At 35.5% G+C, this 21,074-nt stretch overlaps 1 protein-coding gene across 1 annotated transcript; it reads left to right on the top strand.

The window, feature by feature from the left end:
• Positions 1-16,119: 16,119 nt before the first annotated feature.
• Positions 16,120-20,704, top strand: LOC145555855 (protein WVD2-like 7). The gene is made up of 8 exons (XM_081617574.1): positions 16,120-16,393; positions 16,664-17,242; positions 18,304-18,603; positions 18,698-18,753; positions 19,015-19,120; positions 19,211-19,273; positions 19,757-19,867; positions 20,231-20,704. Exons 1-8 carry the CDS (start codon positions 16,322-16,324, stop codon positions 20,387-20,389), a joined length of 1,446 nt encoding a protein of 481 aa, XP_081473700.1. The 5' UTR covers positions 16,120-16,321; the 3' UTR covers positions 20,390-20,704.
• The last annotated feature ends 370 nt before the right edge of the window (positions 20,705-21,074 follow it).

Below are 21,074 nucleotides of genomic sequence, written 5' to 3'. Positions count from 1 at the left end.
GGCACAATGGCAGTTTATCCAAGCCTTTTACAATGGGATTGGAAATTCATCTAGAATAATATTGGATTCTGCAGCTAGTGGAAGGTTTATGAACCTTAATGTTGATGATGCTGGTCAAATTATCGAAGATATGGCGATACATAATTCCCAATATGGGAACCCCAGAGGCTTTGCTAATAAAGGGAAACATAGTGTCAACTCTGTGTCCTTTTTACAAGCTCAATTAACCTCTATCTGCCAGAAATTAGATAATCTTAGTACTGCAAATGTAGCTAATGTTTCAGGTGATAATGCTAATGAGGCTTTCTGTGAAAATTGTGGAATTCTAGTTCATTGGGAACAAGATTGCAGGAGTTTCGTGGAGCAAGTCAATGCCTTTCAAGCTTATAGGCAGAATAACCCATACTCCAACACCTACAATCCTGGGTACCGGAATCATCCGTACCTTTCCTACCGGAGCACCAATATTCAAAATCCACCACCACAAGAATCACAGGTGCCACAACAACAACAGCAGAAATATTACCACCCCAATGCTGGCCAGAAGAACCAACCACAAAAACCCTCCTCATCTTTCGACCCTGCTTTGGTAGAAATTAGAGTGATGCTGGCTAATATGCAGAAGCACATGGAGAGTAGAGATGCCCAAATTGATTCGATCCTAGCAAATAATAAAATTGTAGATAATCAAATTACGCAAATTTCCGCTACTCTGCAAGCCCGTCAACAGGGAGCCCTGCCAGCACAGCCGACCAGGCCTATGGATCAAGCCTATGCAATTACTCTAAGGAGTGGTTCAAACTATGAAGGGCCCCCTATGCCCAGAGATGATGAACCTGTTTTAATAAATAATGCTAATCTTAATTCTGTTAAACCTGACAATGTAGCTAATAGCCCTACAGGGCTAAAGAATAGTACTAATATATCTGATTTTACATTGCAGGGTACGACTCCAGGGAAGGTGGCAACTTCAGATAAGAGCAGTAATGCTCCAAGGCCAGTTATCAAACTTCCATTCCCCAATCGTCACTTGAAAACAAATTTGGATAAGCAGTTTGGTAAGTTTCTGGAGATGGTTAAAGATTTGCAGGTAACAGTTCCCTTCACTGAATTAATTACACAAATTCCTGCATATGCAAAATTAATGAAGGAAATATTGACAAGAAAAAGGTCTATTAGTGAGGTAGAGACAGTAGCTTTCACTGCAGAGTGTAGTGACATACTTCAAAATAAATCTCCACCTAAATTGAAATATCCAGGTAGTTTTTCTATCCCTTGTCATATTGGCAATCTGATGATTGATAATGCATTATGTGATTTGGGCGCTAGTGTTAGTGTTATGCCTTTGTCTGTGTGTTCCAAGTTAAATATGGGTAAATTAAAAGCTACCAATATTACTCTACAAATGGCCGACCGTTCTTTTAAATACCCCTTAGGTGTTTTAGAGGATGTTCCTGTTAGGTTAGGTAAATTTTATATACATGTTGATTTTGTTGTTCTTGATATGGCTGAGGATACGCAAACCCCAATTATTTTGGGTAGACCATTCCTTAACACTGCAGGAGCAATTATAGATGTGAGATGTGGCAAATTAACACTGTCAGTAGGGGACGATAAAATTATTTTTAATCTTAATAATACCCCTAAAATCCCCATGATAGAGGAGAAGTGTTTTAGTGTTGATGTGGTTCAAAATTATTCTAACAAGCCCCAAGCTCTTGTAAAAGATCCCTTGGAGGCGGCATCTTGTGTTGCATCCTTTACAGATGAGATAGACAAGTGGCAGAAGGAAGTTGATGCAATAGAAAGAGCCCTCTACACTGTCAGTCTTGGCTTTGAGGATGAGAAGGTGGAATTAAACAAGCAAGCTATGGTAATTGAGCCTACACTAAGTGTTCCGCCAAATCGAGTTGCAAGTGCTAAATGTAGTGACAATTTGAAGCAACCATCGATCGAAGAGGGATCTTTAGTGCGTAGCATTGAAGAGCCCCAGTCCAAGTCAAGGAGGATCCACCAGATATGGTGAATTAGCGTCCCACATGGTATGTCAGGAAGCCGCGTCGTAGCCTAAACATCGCTCGACCGGGTGAGAAACCACCCGACCAAGCGTTAGGCCAAGGGTCCTAGTTCTTGTACTTGGTAAGAAGGTCGTGCGGGACCTAAATAAACCAGCGCTTTGCGGGACGCAACCTGTATTTTAATGCTTTTTAGGCTAGTTTTTTTTCTTTTTCTTATGAGAGGGAAGAGGAGGGAGTTTAATAAGTATTATGAGTTTTTGTACAGGTTTGAAGGTAAAAAGTTAGCCAAAAATTGAAGAAAATAAGAAAACAAAAACTCGTCCAATTAGCCTCGGGGCCGATCGGGCGAAGCTCGCCCGACCGGGTGCGAGAGCAATTGCTCAAAAGTTGCAATTTTCGCCTGATCGGGGGAAGCTCGCCCGACCGGGTGCGAGAGTAAGGTTAGAAAATCGGGAATTTTTCGCCCGATCAGGCGAATGGCGCCTGACCGGGCGCGAGATTTGACGTTATCGGTGATTTAGATCGCCCGACCGGGCGCGAGAGGAAAGCAAAATCAACATTTCAGATCGCCTGATCGGGCGACAGCCCGCCCGACCGGGCGCGGCACCAGACGCCCCCTTTTCTTCTTCTTCCTTCTTCTTTCTTTCTTCATTTCTCTTTTCCTCCATAACTTTCTCTCTCTAAAACCTTAAAACCTCTACCTTCTCTCTAAGTTTTCTTCTCCATCTCTTACCCAAATCCATTAATTTTTACACATTCTTAATCCTCCCTTCATCCTCTACAATCCTACATAAACATTTTCAAGTTTAAATCAAATATTTTTCATACCCATTTTTCTACTATGGCTTCAAAGAGGGCTCGATCAATTTTTGGGAGGAGTTCTAGTTCGAGGGAGGAGTACGATCAAGATTTGCAACTCTCCTATTGGCCAACAATTCGAATTGCTAGCCAGGAGCAAATGGAACGGCTAGAACACCTTGCCGGGCGGGAGGTAATTCCTTCATGGTGGTTACACCGCCCTACTCTTGAATCTTATGGTTTGTATGATTTTGTTAAACGATTTTTGAATGATATAGGAATGAGAAAATTTGTTGACATGCACTATCCAACATACCGTGAATTAACATGTGAATTTTTGTCTTCTTTGAAAATTGTAAATAGTAGAAATGGACCGAACTTAATTTTTAGGTTGAATAATAGGAATATTAGTTTGAAATATGTTGAATTTTGTAAATTATTTGAATTGAACTCTGAATTACCTTTCCAATGGCATGCTGATTATAAAATGGGTGATATTTATCATGCTCTAACTGGTTTACCAACCCCCGACCCCCAACATGCTAGTACAAAACCTATCCATCACCCTATCCCAAAAATCTGGCAAAGATTTGCAAGATTGTGTTTTCCTGGTAGGAACGAGCCTCATAACGCCCAAACAAACGAACTAGTTGTTATTGGACACTATGTGTATGGGTTTGGTAAACTGAACATAGGTAGATACATCATCCACTACCTGAGTAGACATGCTACAGCCAGTACCCAGTCTCGTACCCCTATTCTTATAGGAGGCCTTATCACTTGGATAGCAGTTAAAAAGACCGGTTTTTTTGAGAGTGGACCCCACCATATGACTAATTGTGGACCAGATACCTATATGACTGCTAGGTATTTTGAGGAGTTAGGTTGGGTACGACTGGATAGTGAGCAGACTCCCCACTGGTGTATTAGGACTAGGACCAAGCAGCCATTGCCTATCTTTTCCCTACCTAGTCCTGACTTGACCGCCTTTCCCCCCGGTCAAGCGTCCTACACGTACGACCTTTTAGTTGCCCATGCTAGGGGGCAAGCACCACTAGTACCACCACCAGTTCCACCACCCCAGCCTGAGCCCGTGGTAGCGCTTTCACCACCTCACATGTCTCACTCTGTCCCCCATGTTGAATCTGACCCAGTTTGGGACCTTCAGAGTATAGGTCAGGCTTTAGGCGGTATTGAGCATTCCCACACTGACCTTAGGAGGATGGTAGGCTCCATTGACCATAGGTTAGGGTACCTTGAGAGGAACCAGGGTAGAGCTCTCTACCCTATGTATGATGATTATGCTCGTCGGGGAAACATTCCTAACTATGTCATTTACCCTGACTGGTTTCAGCCTCCACCCCGGGGATACGATAGGGATCCCACTGCCCATAATATTTATACTGACTATTCTGCCTTCCATGGGTATGGTCAGGACATTCCTTTCAGGGGACCGGCGGGGGGGAGTTTTCATGCTGATTATTTTGGTGGTAGCTCTTCTGGTGCAGGTGGTGTAGGTGGCAGCGGAGGTGGTGGTTTCGGCTCCATGGATGAGGATGATGAGGACTAGCTATGCTGGGCTAGTTCCCGAGCCAATGAGGACATTGTCTGATTCTGGCTTCGGGGAGATTTTGGATTTGGTATCTTTCTTTTTCTCTTTTCTTTTATTTTTGGTGTGTTTTCTTAGATTAGATTTATTGAATTCTAGTTTAGTTTTATTGTTTTCTTATATATGAAAAATACAAAAAAATTGAAAAATAAAAAATCCAAAAATACGTTCCAATGAATTATAAATTATGCTTCCCTGTGCCCCATACTTGGAAAATATTGTTTTGATTCTTGGTATATGATGATAAGCATTGTGGATTTGTTGATCATGATTTGAAGTTTGATTGCTTAGATGTCCTAACATACGTCAATTTTGTCCAACTGCCTGTGAATATAGTGTTTGACTAGTTGATTTGGTTAGGAATGTGTGATAGTTCCTGGTATGTTGATTAATTTGAGTATTGATTTGCAACTATAAGTAATGTTTATATGATTCATTATTATGCACATTGTGGAGGACGAAGGCATTTGTTCTTTTAGGTAGCCTCCAGATGATTGTAGATACATTTGTTCCCTTCTTGCTACCCATATTGTTGCCTTGAATTTTTGTTGATCATTAGCCACATTACAAGCCTATTTTGCCCCAATGGTTACTAGCTAGTCCCAAGCTTGGCTTGGGGGAGCTATTAGTGAGTGAGGTGAGGGAGTTTGTAGTGTGCTTATTATTTGCACAATTTGGGTGGGTTTTGAGAAGTTATTTTGTTCTTGATTGTAGTTTATTTTTGATGAGTTTGAAAGTTAAATTTTCATGAAAAAATAAAGTATGATGTTATTAAAGAAAAAAAAAATAAAAAAATAAAAAAAAAAGAGAGAAGTTCAAAGAAAAAAAAAAGTGAAAAAATTAAGTGAACTTCAATAGAAAAAAAAAAAAAAAAAAAAAAAAAAAAAAAAAAAAAAAAGAGCAAAAGAAAAAATTGTTCAATGTTCAAATGTTCTAGTTGGAGGTTGATCAAAAGAAAAAAATAAGTTGATGAGTTTCAATGAAAAATTCAAGTTTGGAAAATAAAGTTTGTTTATTCACTCTAGTTCTACATTATTATATCTTATGAGTGAAATTTGTAAGTGTTGGGATTGTTGTTTATGATTGGAGTATATTTGGTGGATTTTTGTTAGAGTTGGTTATGTAGGATATGTTGATCATGGGTTTTATTAGGATTTTCTCCCTTAAGCATAGCTTTTCTCTCACTTATCCCCAAATGATTCCTACCCTTTACCCTAGCCTTACATTACAAGCTTTAAAGACCTTCCGACCTTTGTGCATAGAGTTGTACGAGTGTGAAAGTGTTGTTTATCAATGCAAGTTATGATTTGACATATTTCGAGTCGACTAATAGGTTGAGCGTACATCTTTTTATACACACGAGAGTGTGAGTTGGGAGGGCATTGTTCACTTTAAAGGGGTTGGTTGGAGAGCGATCGAGTACTTCTTTTACTCGCCACATAAATGAGAGTTGAGTGAGTGAGCACTAGTCTTGAATTCTATATGCTCTTGTGGTTTGCTCTATTTGACAATTATTAGGGACGAAGAGTAATTGGATGGATTTGATTGGTTGACTTTGAAGCATGTATATAAGATTTACTTTGAATTGTTTGTGCTTGAATTTTACTTTTTGGGGTGAAGCATATTTATTTATTCATTGATGAGATCTTTGCTTAGGGACAAGCAAAAGTTTGGCTTGGGGGGGTTTGATATGTCTATTTTATATAGTATTTTACCCCCATCCCTTGGTCATAATTAGTAGTGTTTTTGGCTCTTTAGAGCCACTTTTATTACTAATTGGTGTTTTCTAGTGTTTTCGTAGATTTGGTTGACTTTTGTAGGGATTTGCATTTTTGGAGCATTTTCCCGAGATAGTATGGAGCGACTACGAGCATTAGAGAAGCACGACCAGTTTCAATAGCCCAGGGCCGGTTAGAGCCATAGAACCGGTGATTAAGGGCTCGGTATATGTAATACTGGGGCATTTGGACCGAGTATTCAAGACTCGAAGAGGAAATCCGGATTGGCCCGAAGAATTGAAGCCCAATCGAAGTCCAAAGAGTGGCCCAACAGTGCCGCCCCGCCAAAGGAGTTCCCGCCCGAACTCGCGTATGGCCGGGCGCGAGAATCATACCTGATGAGAAATAGGCGCACCCGATCGGGCGGTGCCTCGCCCAATCGGGCGCGTGTTATTTTTAGGAGCTAATTATCGTCGTTTAAGTTTGTTTGAGTTTAGGATTCTTGCTTAATATAAATACTTTTCCGTTAAGCGAGTTTAGTATCATATTTACTCTTTCTTAATTCTTCTCTTAGATTTTCTCTCTCTACTTAGCTTTTAGATTAGTTTCTCTCTCTAATACTTTGTTCTTAACTCTACTCTTAATTCCAGATTACTTTGGTAACGATTTCTTCTACTTTAATCTCAGTTATTTATTTTAATTCTTTCATCATGTCTTACTTTATTGCTTTGATTAGTTTAGATTTAATTGTGTGTGAGTAGTTTTATTTCTAGGGTTTATGGGGATCCATAAATAATATGAAGGGGTAATTTATTGTTGTTGATTATCAATGCTAGATTAATTTCCTATTGATTGATTTAATGCTCTGTGACTAGATTAGGCCTGATCTTTTATGCATGAGTTTGACAATATTGATTCGAGATTCGAGAGATGAGAATTGATGTTTAGGTCTAGTTTCAATAGGCAGGTTAATTTATAAATGATTAAGTCGAGATTCGAGAGATGAGATTTAATACCGGTAAATTAATTGTGTGATTGTAATATGTAGCGAAAGCCCTTTATGATCTGATTGATTTATGCATTGATGATTGATTATTATGTTTTACCCTGGAATATTATTTATTGGTGAACCTATGCCCTAGGCCTTTATTCATTGTTTTCTCTTTACTCTTAATCTCCGTAATTTAATTTCCTTTGATTATAATATATTGGTTACTTGATAATTTAGATTACTTTAATTAATTAGAAATAGAAAGACCAGTTTCCCTGTGGATTCGACCCTACTTCCCTATCTATTATTAGTTAGTGGTTTTTGGAATTACTTTTGATTGGGTGATACGACTTAAGCCTGTCAATTATAGTCTTCTAGAATCTTCTAGAAGGTTCTTTTGAATCCTAATTTAATTAGCATTGATAAATTGACTTAAGTTGACCTTTAAGAGTTTTAATCAGAATAAAAGAAGTGTTTTTAAGGAAAATACGATTTTGCCCTCTCGTACACTTAAATTTATCAAAATAAGAAAATGTGTGGAAAATAATTTCTAGCGCCATACGACAACTCTGTCGCCTGGCGACAGACCTGGCGTCTAACGACAGGCGCGTGATTGGCGCTGCGGTCGTGTTTTATTCTTTTCGAAACTCTGATTCATTTTATATCATATCCGGCTGATTTTCTCTATAAATAGCCTCATAAAACCTCCGTTTTCAATCACCAATTCTCATCAAGAATCTCTTGATTACTCTCTCTTTCTCTTTTCTAAACTAGCTTCTCTCAAACACCATACCGCATTCACAAGATCTAGAAGCACCTAGACAATTTCGAAGTTGCATTTGCCCTAGACGTGAAAGGTTTTGTGAAACTAGCTCACAACATAAAGAGGAATCAGCACTGACAAGACGACGCAATAACTTAACACCATGCACCTGACGACCAATATCCATAGGAAAGACACCGACGAGACGGCTACGAGGGTCCTTCGAGGGCCAGAATACTTCTGTTTTCTCTACGTTGACATGGAGTCCGAAACGAGGTCCCTCCGCCAAAATCAACTCCAAAACCTTTCCTACCACTAAGGTGTCACCAATAATAGTTCCGTCATCTAAATATCAAGCTTGCAAATAAGTCAAAAGAATTCCTGATTTGGCACACTAACGGATGAAGAACCAAAGCAAAAAAGCAAAGGGCCTAGAGGATCACCCTGTTGCACTCCCTAACATGACCATAAGGTATGCTCCCCGTAAAACAGCCTGGTTGGAGTAGAGTAACAAAATTTAACCCATCGCGAGAGAGCTGGACAACGGAGACGAACCTCACGCAACATAGCCGGACAGTCTACCAAATTAAAAGAATTCTTAAAATCCACCAACAACATAGAGGGACCAACATCACCACCACGTGCCTCAACCAAACGATTAATAGCATGAAGAATAGCCTCACCACTCGCCGGCACCCCAACACCAAACTGACGACCTCCTAGATAGCTTCCTAGACGCGGACCAATTAAAGCATCCCCAACCTTTGAAACTAGACGCCTCCAAACTTTACCTACAACAATAGGCCGAATACCACCTCCAGGCTTAACAAGTGGCGTGAGAGGAGCACTAGCAATATACTCTCCCAACTCAACAGGACATTTCCCAACGAGAAAAAGATTAACCACCTGCGTAATAGAGTCCACCAACTCGTCTGAAATAGCAACTACAGCACCACTCAAACAATTCATAAGGTGTTGAGCACCCAGACCATCTCTACCGCATGACGTACCTTGCGGAAAACCCCTAATCTGATCCAAAACAACAGCAGGAGTAGCAATAAGGCGCTGATCAACAGGAATATCACTTATAGTTGGGATTATTAAAAGTAAATCACTTATATTTAGAATTATTAAAGTGTATTTTTCCTATTATTATTATTAAATATTAATAATTTATTATGGATTTTTCACCATATACCATTGATTTTAACGTTAATTCACCATATACCACCCAAAGTTTTTAAATTCACCATATAACCTTCAGTTTTATGAAAATATCACAGCATGCCCTTTTTCGTTAACTCAGTTAGTGATTAACGTTAATTATGTCACGTGGCAGCTTGTAATAGGTGATTATTAATATTATTTATTTAATTAAATAATTATTCTAAATTTTAAAAAAACCTCAGCCAACCACCACACCGCAACCTAGCCTCCCACAATGCCCCCAACCCCCGGCCACCCTACACCGGCACTTCCTCCCTAAACCCCGCGGCGGCGCACTCTAACCCTGAACCTCCCGTCGTCGGCGTCTTCCTTTTCCCGTAAACCATCATCTTCTCAATCTAAAACCTCATCCCTTCCTCAAAAAGCCTCCCTCCCAACCCGTCGGTCGTCCAAACCCCCTTGCAAAATCCGGCAAACTTAATCCGCCCCTCCCTCTGCCATCTCCATCTTCCTACTCCTCTGAATCACCACCTCGAAACCCTTAAACCAAAATCTAGGGTTTCAATTTTGGGGTTTTAGAGTTTTGGGGTGGTTGTTTTCAAGTAAACTGGGCGGCGACGATGTGAGGGAGGGGAATTAGGTTCACCGACGCGAAGGAAAGGTGTTTGGGCGTCGGCCGGTGGTTAGGGGAGGGTTTTTCGAGGGAGATAGGGGGTTTTTAGTGCTCGGGAACAGTGGTTCAAGGGAAGGGGGAGAGCTCCGAGGGGGGTTCTGGCCGGATTCCACGTCGGTACAGGGGTTCTGGTGGGTTTTCGCGTTGGCGCCGAGATTTTGGTCAAATTACGTGTCGGCAGGGGTTGTTAGGACAAGGTGGTGGCTAAGGGTGGCTGGCTAAGGGACAAGGTGGTGGCTAAGGGTGGTTGGGTCGAGATTTTCACCGGCGGGAGGGGGGATGGTCGCCGCTAGCCAGGAAGTGGACCAGGCGGCCAACCGGAGGTGGGGTTGGGGCTAGGCTGTGGGCGGCGGTGGCTAAGGGTGGTTGGTTTTTTTAAAATTTTTTTTTTTTATAATTAATTATATAATTATTTTAAAATAAAGTAATTTAAAAGGGAACCAATTATATGTTGCCACGTGGCGTTATTAGCCTTAATGACTAACGGATGTTAACACCGTTAGTCATTAATGGCATGTTGTGACATTTTAGTTAAACTGAATGATATATGGTGTATTAGAAAGTTTTCTATGGTATATGGTGAATTAAGCTTTAAATAAGTGGTATATGGTGAAATTTCCGTATTTATTATTATTATTATTATTGTTAAATATTAACTATTATTATTGTTTAATATTATTTATTTATTATTATTATTAAATATTAAGTATTATTATAATAATTTAATATTAAGTATTATTTTTAAGTAGAACAGAGCAGAGCAGATCTAAAGAACGGGCCTTGGGCCATGTTAATTGTTAATGGAAAGATTAGTAGCTTATTCGGTTTACCTTTTGCTTCAATCCAGGACAATGTCACATGCAAGCGCAACGGCAACGGTAATCTTTCTCATCAATTTTTTAAATTAAATATGAACCCATTTCACATTCCTAAAGTTAATTATCTGACTCTTTCTGTCTTCCTTAGTTATCATTAAATCCTCTCGTTAGGTGTGGTACGATTATATTACAGAGTACATTGGAAGGAAGTTTTAATCAATACTCCGTATTACAGTACATGAAGGTTGTTTTAAAACAACGGTCCATATTTGACGACATTTATATTATAAGATAATTAGCACGAATATATATTATTAAAACAAGTCCATCTCTGCCAAAGTGGTAGTTATACTGTTATACTTTGGCGAAAATTATCCATACTGCCATACATACATACATACTTTGAGTCTTAACCAAAAAAAAACATACTTTTAGTTACCACATTATTTCCTTCAAAATCTAATTATATTATGTGCAATATGGGAACTTAGATACACGACGTTTATATTTTTGAACATTTAGTTAAAAAAAATTGAACACTTGACAAATAATGAACATTTAATTAAAAAATATGAACACATTACAAAAACTGAACATAAACATGTAATTTTATATGTTCATATTTTATAAAGATATGTTCATTTTATATGCAATAAATATTCGATTTATATTACAAAACTATTGAATTATTACGAAACATGTAATTCGTTTTTTACTAAATGTCCAAAAGTATAGGCGTGGTATATTGCGATTGTTCAAATTGTTTTACTTAATTTCAGTTCAGTTCAGTTCAGCTCCAATCAGTTCACTTCTGTTCAGCTCCAATCAGTTCAGTTCAGTTCAGCTCTAATCAGTTTAGTTCAGTTGAGTTCAGTTCCTAATTTCCCTCTCTCATAAAATATTCATTTCAGCTCAATTCAGTTCAGTTCAGTTCAGTTCAGCTCCAATCATTTCAGTTCAGTTCAGTTTAGCTCCAATCAGTTTAGTTCGGGTAGTTTAGCTTAGTTCAGTAAATGTGAACAGGCCCTAAATGTTCAAAATTTTCGATGTTCATATTTTTTTGCTAAATGTTCAAAAGTATAGGCTTGGTGCATTGCGATTGTTTAAATTTTTTTACAAAATGTTCAATATTCGCGATGTTCAAATATTTTAATATTCGAATTTTGCAATTGTTAGAATTTTTTTTTTTTTTTTTTTTTACTAAACATTCAAAAGTATAGGAATGGTGCACCTATTTTGTACATATAAATAATCTTTTTAGTAGAGATGATATAGATTACAAAGTATTTTTACTTTATCCATTTTTAATTGAAAGTTATTTATGATATAAATTCCAACAATTTAAATAATTAGCATTAACTTATTATGACATGATTGGGGTAGCATTTAAAGGTATTAATGTTCTAATTATGTATTGGAAGTTAATCAAGCAAGTATAACAAGATCGTTTTGAAATGAAGGAGTGACAAATATTCTTCTTTAGTATACCTTTTTTATTACAATGATTTATGCACTTACAAAGTATATATATATTGGGATAAATATAGTGAATATTGTAAAGATATTATTGTGAAAATATTGTGATGTATTTTAGAAAGGATATCCTTAGAGAATATTAGGGCTTGCCCCCAAGTATTCTAGCATATATATTGATGTATTACGCCTGCAATACATCAATATATATACTAGAATACTTGGGGGGCAAGCCCTAATATTCTCTAAGGATATCCTTTCTAAAATACACTACAATATTTTCACAATAATATCTTTACAATATTCACTATATTTGATATTATCCCAATACCCCCTCCCCTCAAGTTGGAGCATACGGGTCACAAATGCCCAACTTGTGAAGAAGAAACTCGAATTTAGCTTTTCCCAAAACCTTCGTAAAGACGTCAGCCAACTGAACAATCGTAGGAACATACGAAGGTATAATCGTCCCATCTATAATCGCATTCCGAACAAAATGACAATCTGACTCAATATTCTTTGTTCGTTCATGAAACACTGGATTCTGCGCAATGTATAACGCAGACTGACTATCACAGTAAAGGTGCATCCCATTCTCATGTTTAACACCTAAATCACCAAGAAGTCGCTTCAACCACTTTAATTCACAAGTCATTGCATTCATACAACGATATTCTGCTTCCGATGGAGAAAGAGCAACAGTAGGTTGCTTCTTGATTTTCCATGACACCGGAGACAAGCCAAGAAGCACAAACCAACCACTCAAGGATCGTTTGGAGAGAGGACAACTTGCCCAATCAGAATCACACCAACCTTCCAACTGTAAAGCGCTATTAGATCTCAATAAAATCCCTTGTCTCGGACTCTTCTTCAAATTTCTCACAACTCGCAGAGCTGCTTCCCAATGATCAATCCTAGGATTTTGCATAAACTGTGACAGAATATGCACATAGTATGCCAAATCGGGTCTCATAACAGACAGATAAATCAATCGACCGATGAGACGACGATATTTCTCTATATCATGAAAATACTCTCCCTTTGCCAGAGCTAACTTATGATTTTGTTCCATAGGGAACTCTGAAGGTTTAGCATCTATTAAAGTTGCCTCAGTAATAATGTCAATCGCATATTTCCTCTGACAAATAAATATTCCCTGTGCATTCCGAGCTACCTCTAGCCCCAAAAAATATTTCAACGCTCCAAGATCTTTCATCTTAAAGCAATTTCCCAAGTATGATTTAAAATTAATCATAGCAGATTTATCATTCCCTACAATAATTAAATCATCGACATATACTAACACATTGAGCTGCATCATTCCCTTTGTCAGAGTAAATAGAGAGTAATCATAATATGACTGTTTAAAGCCATAAGATTTCAAAGCTGTGGCAAGCTTTGCAAACCAACATCGGGAACCTGGCTCAAAATTTTAAATTTGGCAAGATCCTGGAAAAATCTGATTATATATTGGTACATTATAATGTACCATTATTTGTCATTATGCATGTATAATGTGTCATTAAAGTATAAATTGTCTTAATAGTACTTTTTGTGTACTATTATGTATATAGTGATACTTTTTACCATTCTATAGGTTGAATATTTTCCCCCCAAAACCTATGATCGATTATGCATGTAGTTGTATATTTTCCAATCCTATATGTTTGCTAACAAATGGCAGCTATGTGCTAAAGGTTAAACATGAAATTGTATATTGTGATAAATACACAATAAAACGATGTGACTTGTATTGTGACTTGGTGAGTGATTAATAAAGAAAATCTAACATTTTGTCAAGTAAAAAAAAAGATTATCTAACATGTTTGAAATTTTGAATGGACATTGGACACATTAAAATATTTTTTAGAGCAATTTTTAATGGTAATATTAGCTTATTATGTCACATAATTTTAAATTAATTGTCATTTTAACTAGTTTAAGCTCAAACGACTAGCTATTAGTTTACTACTTAAATGAACCCCACTTTTTTTATTAACTATTTTTATCTTTCATTATATGTATTCTCTCTTTTAATTATTTTGTCAAGTTTTTTTTCCAAGAAAATTAGTTAAGTGTCAAGCTAATTGCATTTTCTAGCTCCAATGGTCAAGTTAGTAGTTAGAATTTTTAAGATTGCAGGCAATTCTGTAGCTACAACTATAGGAATTGCTCTTATAAATTAAATACTTTAAATATTTCTTCCGTCTCACAAAATCTTACATGTTGAAATTTTTTTTTTCACTTTCTATATAGTTAATTTGACTATAATTTTTTTATTAACATAATAACAATATTTTTATCATAAAATAACTTTTTTAAAAAAATAAATTTTATTAATATTTACTTACGTAAAAATAACGATAAATTAGTGGATTGGCATATACAATATGAGACTCATTTCATACTTTTTATGAATAAAATTGATTCATAAATAAGTCACACGACATCTACAAAGAGATTTAGATCTAACAAATACATAATAATTGAATCAAATAAAAACATTTCGTAAGCAACGCTACGATCGTTGTTGCAAATCGTACATTCTTAATTTATACCCCCTTTCATCTCTTCGGCGAGGGGGTCTATTGATCTGTTGTAGCCATGCAGAAAATTTCCGTCCGATTCGTTAGATTGTTGTCGAAATATTAACCTCTTTTTCAACCCCGCACAAAATTTTACCCATGAAACAACTGTATGCAATTCATGAAATAAAAAGGCAAATCCTCCCTTAAAAGAGAGAAGGAAAACTCGATCTTTCAAACAAGCCAAATCCTTCTATAGAAGAAGAAAAACCCTGTTTTTTGAGCTTTAAAAGTGAGGAAATTTCTTTACTCAATAAACAAAATAATAGTGAAGAAATTTATAAATTCCATCTAGTTTACCATTATACGGTTACAACGTTAAATCCCGTGCAATGCACGGTTGTTAAATATTTTTACAATTTTATTATTAATTTTTTAATACAATGACTTGAGTATTAAAAAATATAGAGTATATTAAAAATAAAAGCATGTAAGAGAAAATATTTAAAAAATATGTAATAGCTATAAACTTATAATGGATGGTTTAATCTTTTAGGATAAGATTTATATTTTATATAAAACAAATTATGTCATAATTTAGATATAACTTTTTTTTTCCTTAAGTGAAAATAATTTTTTTAGAAGGTACTTTTGGTGGAAAATTTTTTAATAATACATTGACAAGTGTGTCTTAAAATTCACTTTTAGTAGTATGTAATTGATAGGTTAAATCCCGTGCAATGCACGGTTGTTAAATATTTTTTACAATTTTATTATAAATTTTTTAATATAATGACTTTAGTATTAAAAAATAAAAGCATGGAAGAGAAAATATTTAAAAAACATGCAATAGTTATAAACTTATAATGGATAGTTTAAACATTTAGGAAAAGATTTATATTTTATATAAAACAAATTATGTCATAATTTAGATATAATTTTTTTTTTCCTTAAGTAACAATAATTTTTTTAGAAGGTACTTTTGACAGAAATTTTTTTAACAATACATTGACAAGTGTGTCTTAAGATTTGCTTTTACTAGTATGGAATTGATTCCCATGTAATTATTTCCTTCTTACTCCCTCCGTCCTCGAAAGAACGATCCATTTGGGTTGATTACGCAGGTATTAAAAAAGTTAATTAAAAAGAAGTAAAAGTATATTGAAAAGATAAATTTACATGGGGTTTGTAAAAAAATTAAGAGAGAAAGTAATAAAATTACATGGAAAATCAAATTTTTATATGGGGAAACTAATTTTTATATTATTACAAATTGGTGGGTGTTTTAATGCAAATGAGTCATTCTTTTTGGGACTAAAATTAGTCCAAATGAATAGTTCCTTCAGGGACGGAAGGACTAGTAAGGTTCTCATATGATTTAGTAGCCAAAAACATTGGACAAACAATAATTAATATTGATCCACTAAAGAGGAGTGGGCCCAATGAAACCAATAACAAGAAGTTGGATAAAAATTGACACTTTTAAACCAAGTTTAATCACTTTTTTTTTTTCTCATCAAACACAAACAACGACATTTTTCCTTCTCTATGCTCTTGGTTGCCTTTTTCAAGAGTCACTTTTCCCCAACGAATAGGACCTACCGTATATCTTTCTCTTTTCTTTGAAATTTCAAATTTAAAAAACACAAAAATATGATTTCTTACTTTATCTGTTAAACATGCTTGTCAATTTTCAACAAGCATATGCAAATTTGATAAAAAAAAAAAAATTTACTCAATAAAAAGTTCACGATTGTAGCAAAGAAGCATGGCTGAGCCTACTTGTGTTATGAATCCTTTCTCTTACACCACACCATCCTTCTCCAATGAATCTCATGAGGTTAGAAATCTTTCATCTATCCCATCTTTAATGTGTAAGATATAATTTGGGAAATTGGTCCGTTTGTTTTTTTAATGTAGAGAAAATCACAAAGTTATGTAGACTGAATTTGATTTGATCAAATTCTTTAATTCCGTTTATAAGGTATAAACCAACTTAGCTAGTTGACATTCGCAAACGACCCCATTAGTAGTTGTATCATTCTTTAACTTTCAATCTTTCATATTTGAACAAAATCTCAACTTTTTTTTTTTTTGTTAAATTTGGCAGGAAAATCCAATGTATAAAATGGGAGAATCAGTTTCATTTGGTAGATATGTATGTGAAGAATTGGAATGGGAAAAGTGGTCATCATTTTACAATAATACTAACAGAAATCGTTATGTAAAAGAAGCAGAAAAATACTCCAAACCAGGGTCAGTTGCACAAAAGAAGGCTTATTTTGAAGCTCATTTCAAGAGAATGGCAGCTCTTAAGGCTGCAGCTTTACTTGAGCAGGCAAATAATTCGGAAAATACGTCTGGTAAAACTAACATAGACCAAGTTAGCGCCGATTATGCTGTGAACACGAACTTGAATCTACATGTTGAAGATAACAGTTACGAGCAGGCCGATTCTGTTCCGAAAGATGGTGAAATTAATAATGCAGGGGAGTTTGTAGTTCACCAAGATGAACTTTACTCAATTGGTGTAAATGATAATGATGGCAAAAATGTAAATCCGCCATTACCGGAGCGTAAATCATCCGACAAAATTGATGTTTACTCAGCTTCTAAGAAGGATGAAAATTGCAAGGGAAGCAATGAAGAGTCAAGTGGGATTCCCCAAATATGCAAACTTCCTTTGCAGGTGAATCTGACTCCTTTGATTTTAACTTTTAAAATTACGACTACTGTTACATTTTTTCATTCGTGAAATGTGATAAATAAAATGAGACGGAATTATTATTATTATTATCATCGTCATCATCATCGTAGATACTGTTACTAAATTTCTGTTTCAAATTAAAGCTATTTTAATAAAATTTGATGCTGGATTGGGTAGTAGATAAATTTGGATGGGGAGCATTATTCTTGATGTAAATATTGTTTCTGACTTTTATTTTATAGAATTTTGAATATGGTTTTAAATTTGATGCTTAATTTTGTAGTGGCTGATTTTCTATCAGTATATGTCATTGTTCTGGTAAAATGCTTGTTGTACGTATAAGAAGCTGAAGTTTTCCTAGGTGCTTGTGTAATATGTGTTACATGAGCTAAATTAATACTTTCCTCTGTTTTTTGACCTGTTTCTTTTATCACGCTTGCCAATGCAAAACTTTAACGGTCAATAACTCTAATTCTCCATAATTAAAAAATATTAAAATTATATATTATAATAGTACTTATTGAGACGAATTCAAAATGATCAACATAAATATGTTTTTCCTTCCATATTATTCACAAAATACGGTCAAAGCAGGGATGGTGAATAGTGTAAAAGTCAAAGCGGGTCAAGTAAAAAAAGAACGGAGGAAGTATTTCCTATGCTCATTTGCATTTACTGGCGAGTGATTTATTTTTCGTCGAAATGCATTGTTCATTTGAGTGTTGGGTGTACATAAAAAGGTTTTCAAAACCGAGTGTTTGAGAGCCATATAGTACATGAACTTAGTAAAGGTGTTGTGTTTGAGAATTGATACGAGTACTTTTGTGATCATATATATGATGTACATGTTTAAGATACGAAACTGTCAAATTTCCAATGCCTCAACGATGTTGTTAATTGACGATTTAGAAACTAGGAGATTTGCTTATGTAAGGTTAACGATATTTTGTGGTGTGATCTAAGTAATCCTTACAGTAAATAGACTAACTACTCACCAAGAAGCTAAATTTGTTTTCAATTTCTTAATAAAACCTTTGGTGCAGGAGAAGACTTATGTAACTGAGGAATCATCTGTAACAGCAGTAAAAAGAAATCCACCACTTTCATCCTACATTCCATCCCCTGCTAGATCTGCTAACCCGATTTATCCTGGGAAAGAAAACTATGCAACTCCGGTTAAAAAGAAGTCTTCTGTTACTGATCTTGATAAAAAGAAAACTCCACTTCGAATGTCAATCAATCGAGAACTCAACAGAATCATGTCACCAGTCATTAAGAAACTTGGAAGTTCTTCCAAGGTTTCCAAAGATTGCGCCAATGACCCTTCAAGAACTCCTGCCAAGGTCTTCTCTTCCTCTTACCGTTATTGTCATTGCATTTATATTTTTTGTCTGAATACCATGTGCTTTAACAAGAGCATTTTGAAACAAATTGCAGGCTTCTGTGAGCAGCGTACAAGTTCCTCCGATGACTCCAGATTTGTCGAAAAGAGGGTATGTTATTCACACATTCATGAAAAAAAATAGGGTAGAAAAGGGCTGTGAATCTAGCATAAAGAAATGATACTAATGGTTAAAGGTGTCTTAGAGGCCTAGAAAATACGAAGTACGTGAAGAAATAATACTAATGGTTAAATGGACCAAAGAAGTACCTTAGTACGGGGTAATGAATTGCATGATACTATCATTTACCTAATTAATGCTTGTTCGTGGTTTGAACTAAAAAGTCTCATTATGTTTGTGTTTGCTGTTCAGTGTATCTACTTCTTCTCCCAGTATGAGCAAAAACAAGATAAGCTCACCTATTATACCCAATTCTTTTTGTCTGAGGAGTGGAGACAGAACTTCTAGAAGAAAGCAGGTAAACCTCCAGCTTTGCGAGGCTGATTATTATACGAAGTTAAAGTATATATAGTTTTCCTCAAACACGGTTAATCTTGATGTATTGCAGAAGCTAGAAGATAAGTTTAATGCCACAGCTACGGAAAAGGCACCTCAACCATCAAAATTCAAGGTTACTATTTCATCGATATCTATTTCCTGGTTTCAGTACTGTGCTTTTATTTCACTGAAACTAAATTAAAAGATACAGGAAATATGCAGCATGATATTTTTTAGTCTTAAAAACTTAGCTCAGTTTTTATGAAGGTGCAAAATAAAATCTATCATTTTTACCAACCTTATCAATAATTATGTTTGTTGGTTATCAATGGGTGTAATTGAATTGTAAAACAATAGTTAAGTTAGGTAAATTTATCTACTTTGGTACCCCCTGTGAATAAGTGTGACATCAGATGGTTGTATAATATCTGATAAGATGGGGTTGGCTATTTTAGGATACGAACTGGCTTTTGTAAGCGAGTTTAAACAGATGGGTGACTTATACTTCAGATAAAGAATTTGTAACAAATTATTGTGTTACTTGCTCTTGGTTTGTGTTACTTGCACACTCATTTTGCACAATATAATGCTTATTCGAGTCTTGATCATCTTGCAGGAGAAAGCGGAAGCAGAACTAAACAAATTCCGCCAGAGCTTTTGCTTTAAATCTATGGCTTCTCCAGACTATTATGGAGACAGTGGAAGGTTCAACAGCCCTAAGCCCAAGGTTGGTCTCTTAATTCCAATCTCTTTTTTTTCAGTCAAGCTCTATCGCCATGTTCTAGTCCCTTCTGTATTAATATTTGCAATATAATGACTCCGTCCATTAAGAAGTTGTAGTCACAAACTCCGTATTATTAATGAATTTTTGATAACAAGGATTTGGACAACAGGACTATTAGTTTTAGGTGGAGGTATTATTTGGTTGAGATAATCATCTATGCTTTTGCATAATTGATCCTCTTAGAAATTAAGCTAGTGACAACTATAGTTTTTGCATTTATATTCTAATTCATTGGCTTTTTAAAGGCCAAATTTCTTTTTTAGAAGATTTACTGAAGAGTTATAACTTTGATTGTATCTATTGCAGAAAGAGTCTACAAATCGTAAGTCCCCTAATGAGGTAAGACAGGCTAATAGAACCGCGCCTCAAAATAAGAGTACATTACCACCAAGAAGGCCTTCAGCGAAACAAATTGGCTTGAAGAGTACTAAAAGAACTACCCATGTTGGCCATGTACCCAGCTAACCTTAAGAAATTTTAACAAGATTTGCAGTCATGCGTTTGACAGTTTATAGGAACCTCCAACAGACTGACAATATTCGGAACACATTTGTCATGAAAAAGCAACCTTATTGAGTCTCGTAAGAGGTATTGTTTAAGTTCTAAGCATCGAAGAACTTCAATGATATGTATATTAAACAAGGGTGGACATCAATTTGTTTACTAGAGAGTGCTGTCATTTTACAGTCTTCATTCTGGTTCTGTAAGTGTTCAAATCTTATAAGTTGCACATATGTATTTGTTGTGAATTAGACTTTGTTATATGGAAGTAACTGAGGATAACTCTATCGATTTATGATTTTCTGTTTGTTTGCCTCTAGAGCTGATTAACTACGTTCAGATTTAATGGTCACATTACTAATTTAAATTATACTATTATCGCTTGTAAAAAAAATAAAAAAAAAAAAAAAAATAAAAAATAAATAAATAAAATTATACTACTTTGTTGGACGGAAGGAGTATCAAATGTCAGATTTCAAGGTATACATCATCTTATGTGGATTAATTTTAAACTTCATTTTATTTTTCATAATTATAAGTGGATTAATACCATTACTAATTAAAAATTCTAGTATGGTCACTCTCACTATGACCATAGCTATACTTAATTATGATTGGTTGATTTTTGCTTTTTCTTAAAATCTTAGTC

Source organism: Chenopodium album, chromosome 8, assembly GCF_948465745.1.
Source record: "Chenopodium album chromosome 8, dcCheAlbu1.1, whole genome shotgun sequence".
NCBI lineage: Eukaryota > Viridiplantae > Streptophyta > Magnoliopsida > Caryophyllales > Amaranthaceae > Chenopodium > Chenopodium album.
This window is presented reverse-complemented; position numbering and strand designations above follow the sequence as displayed.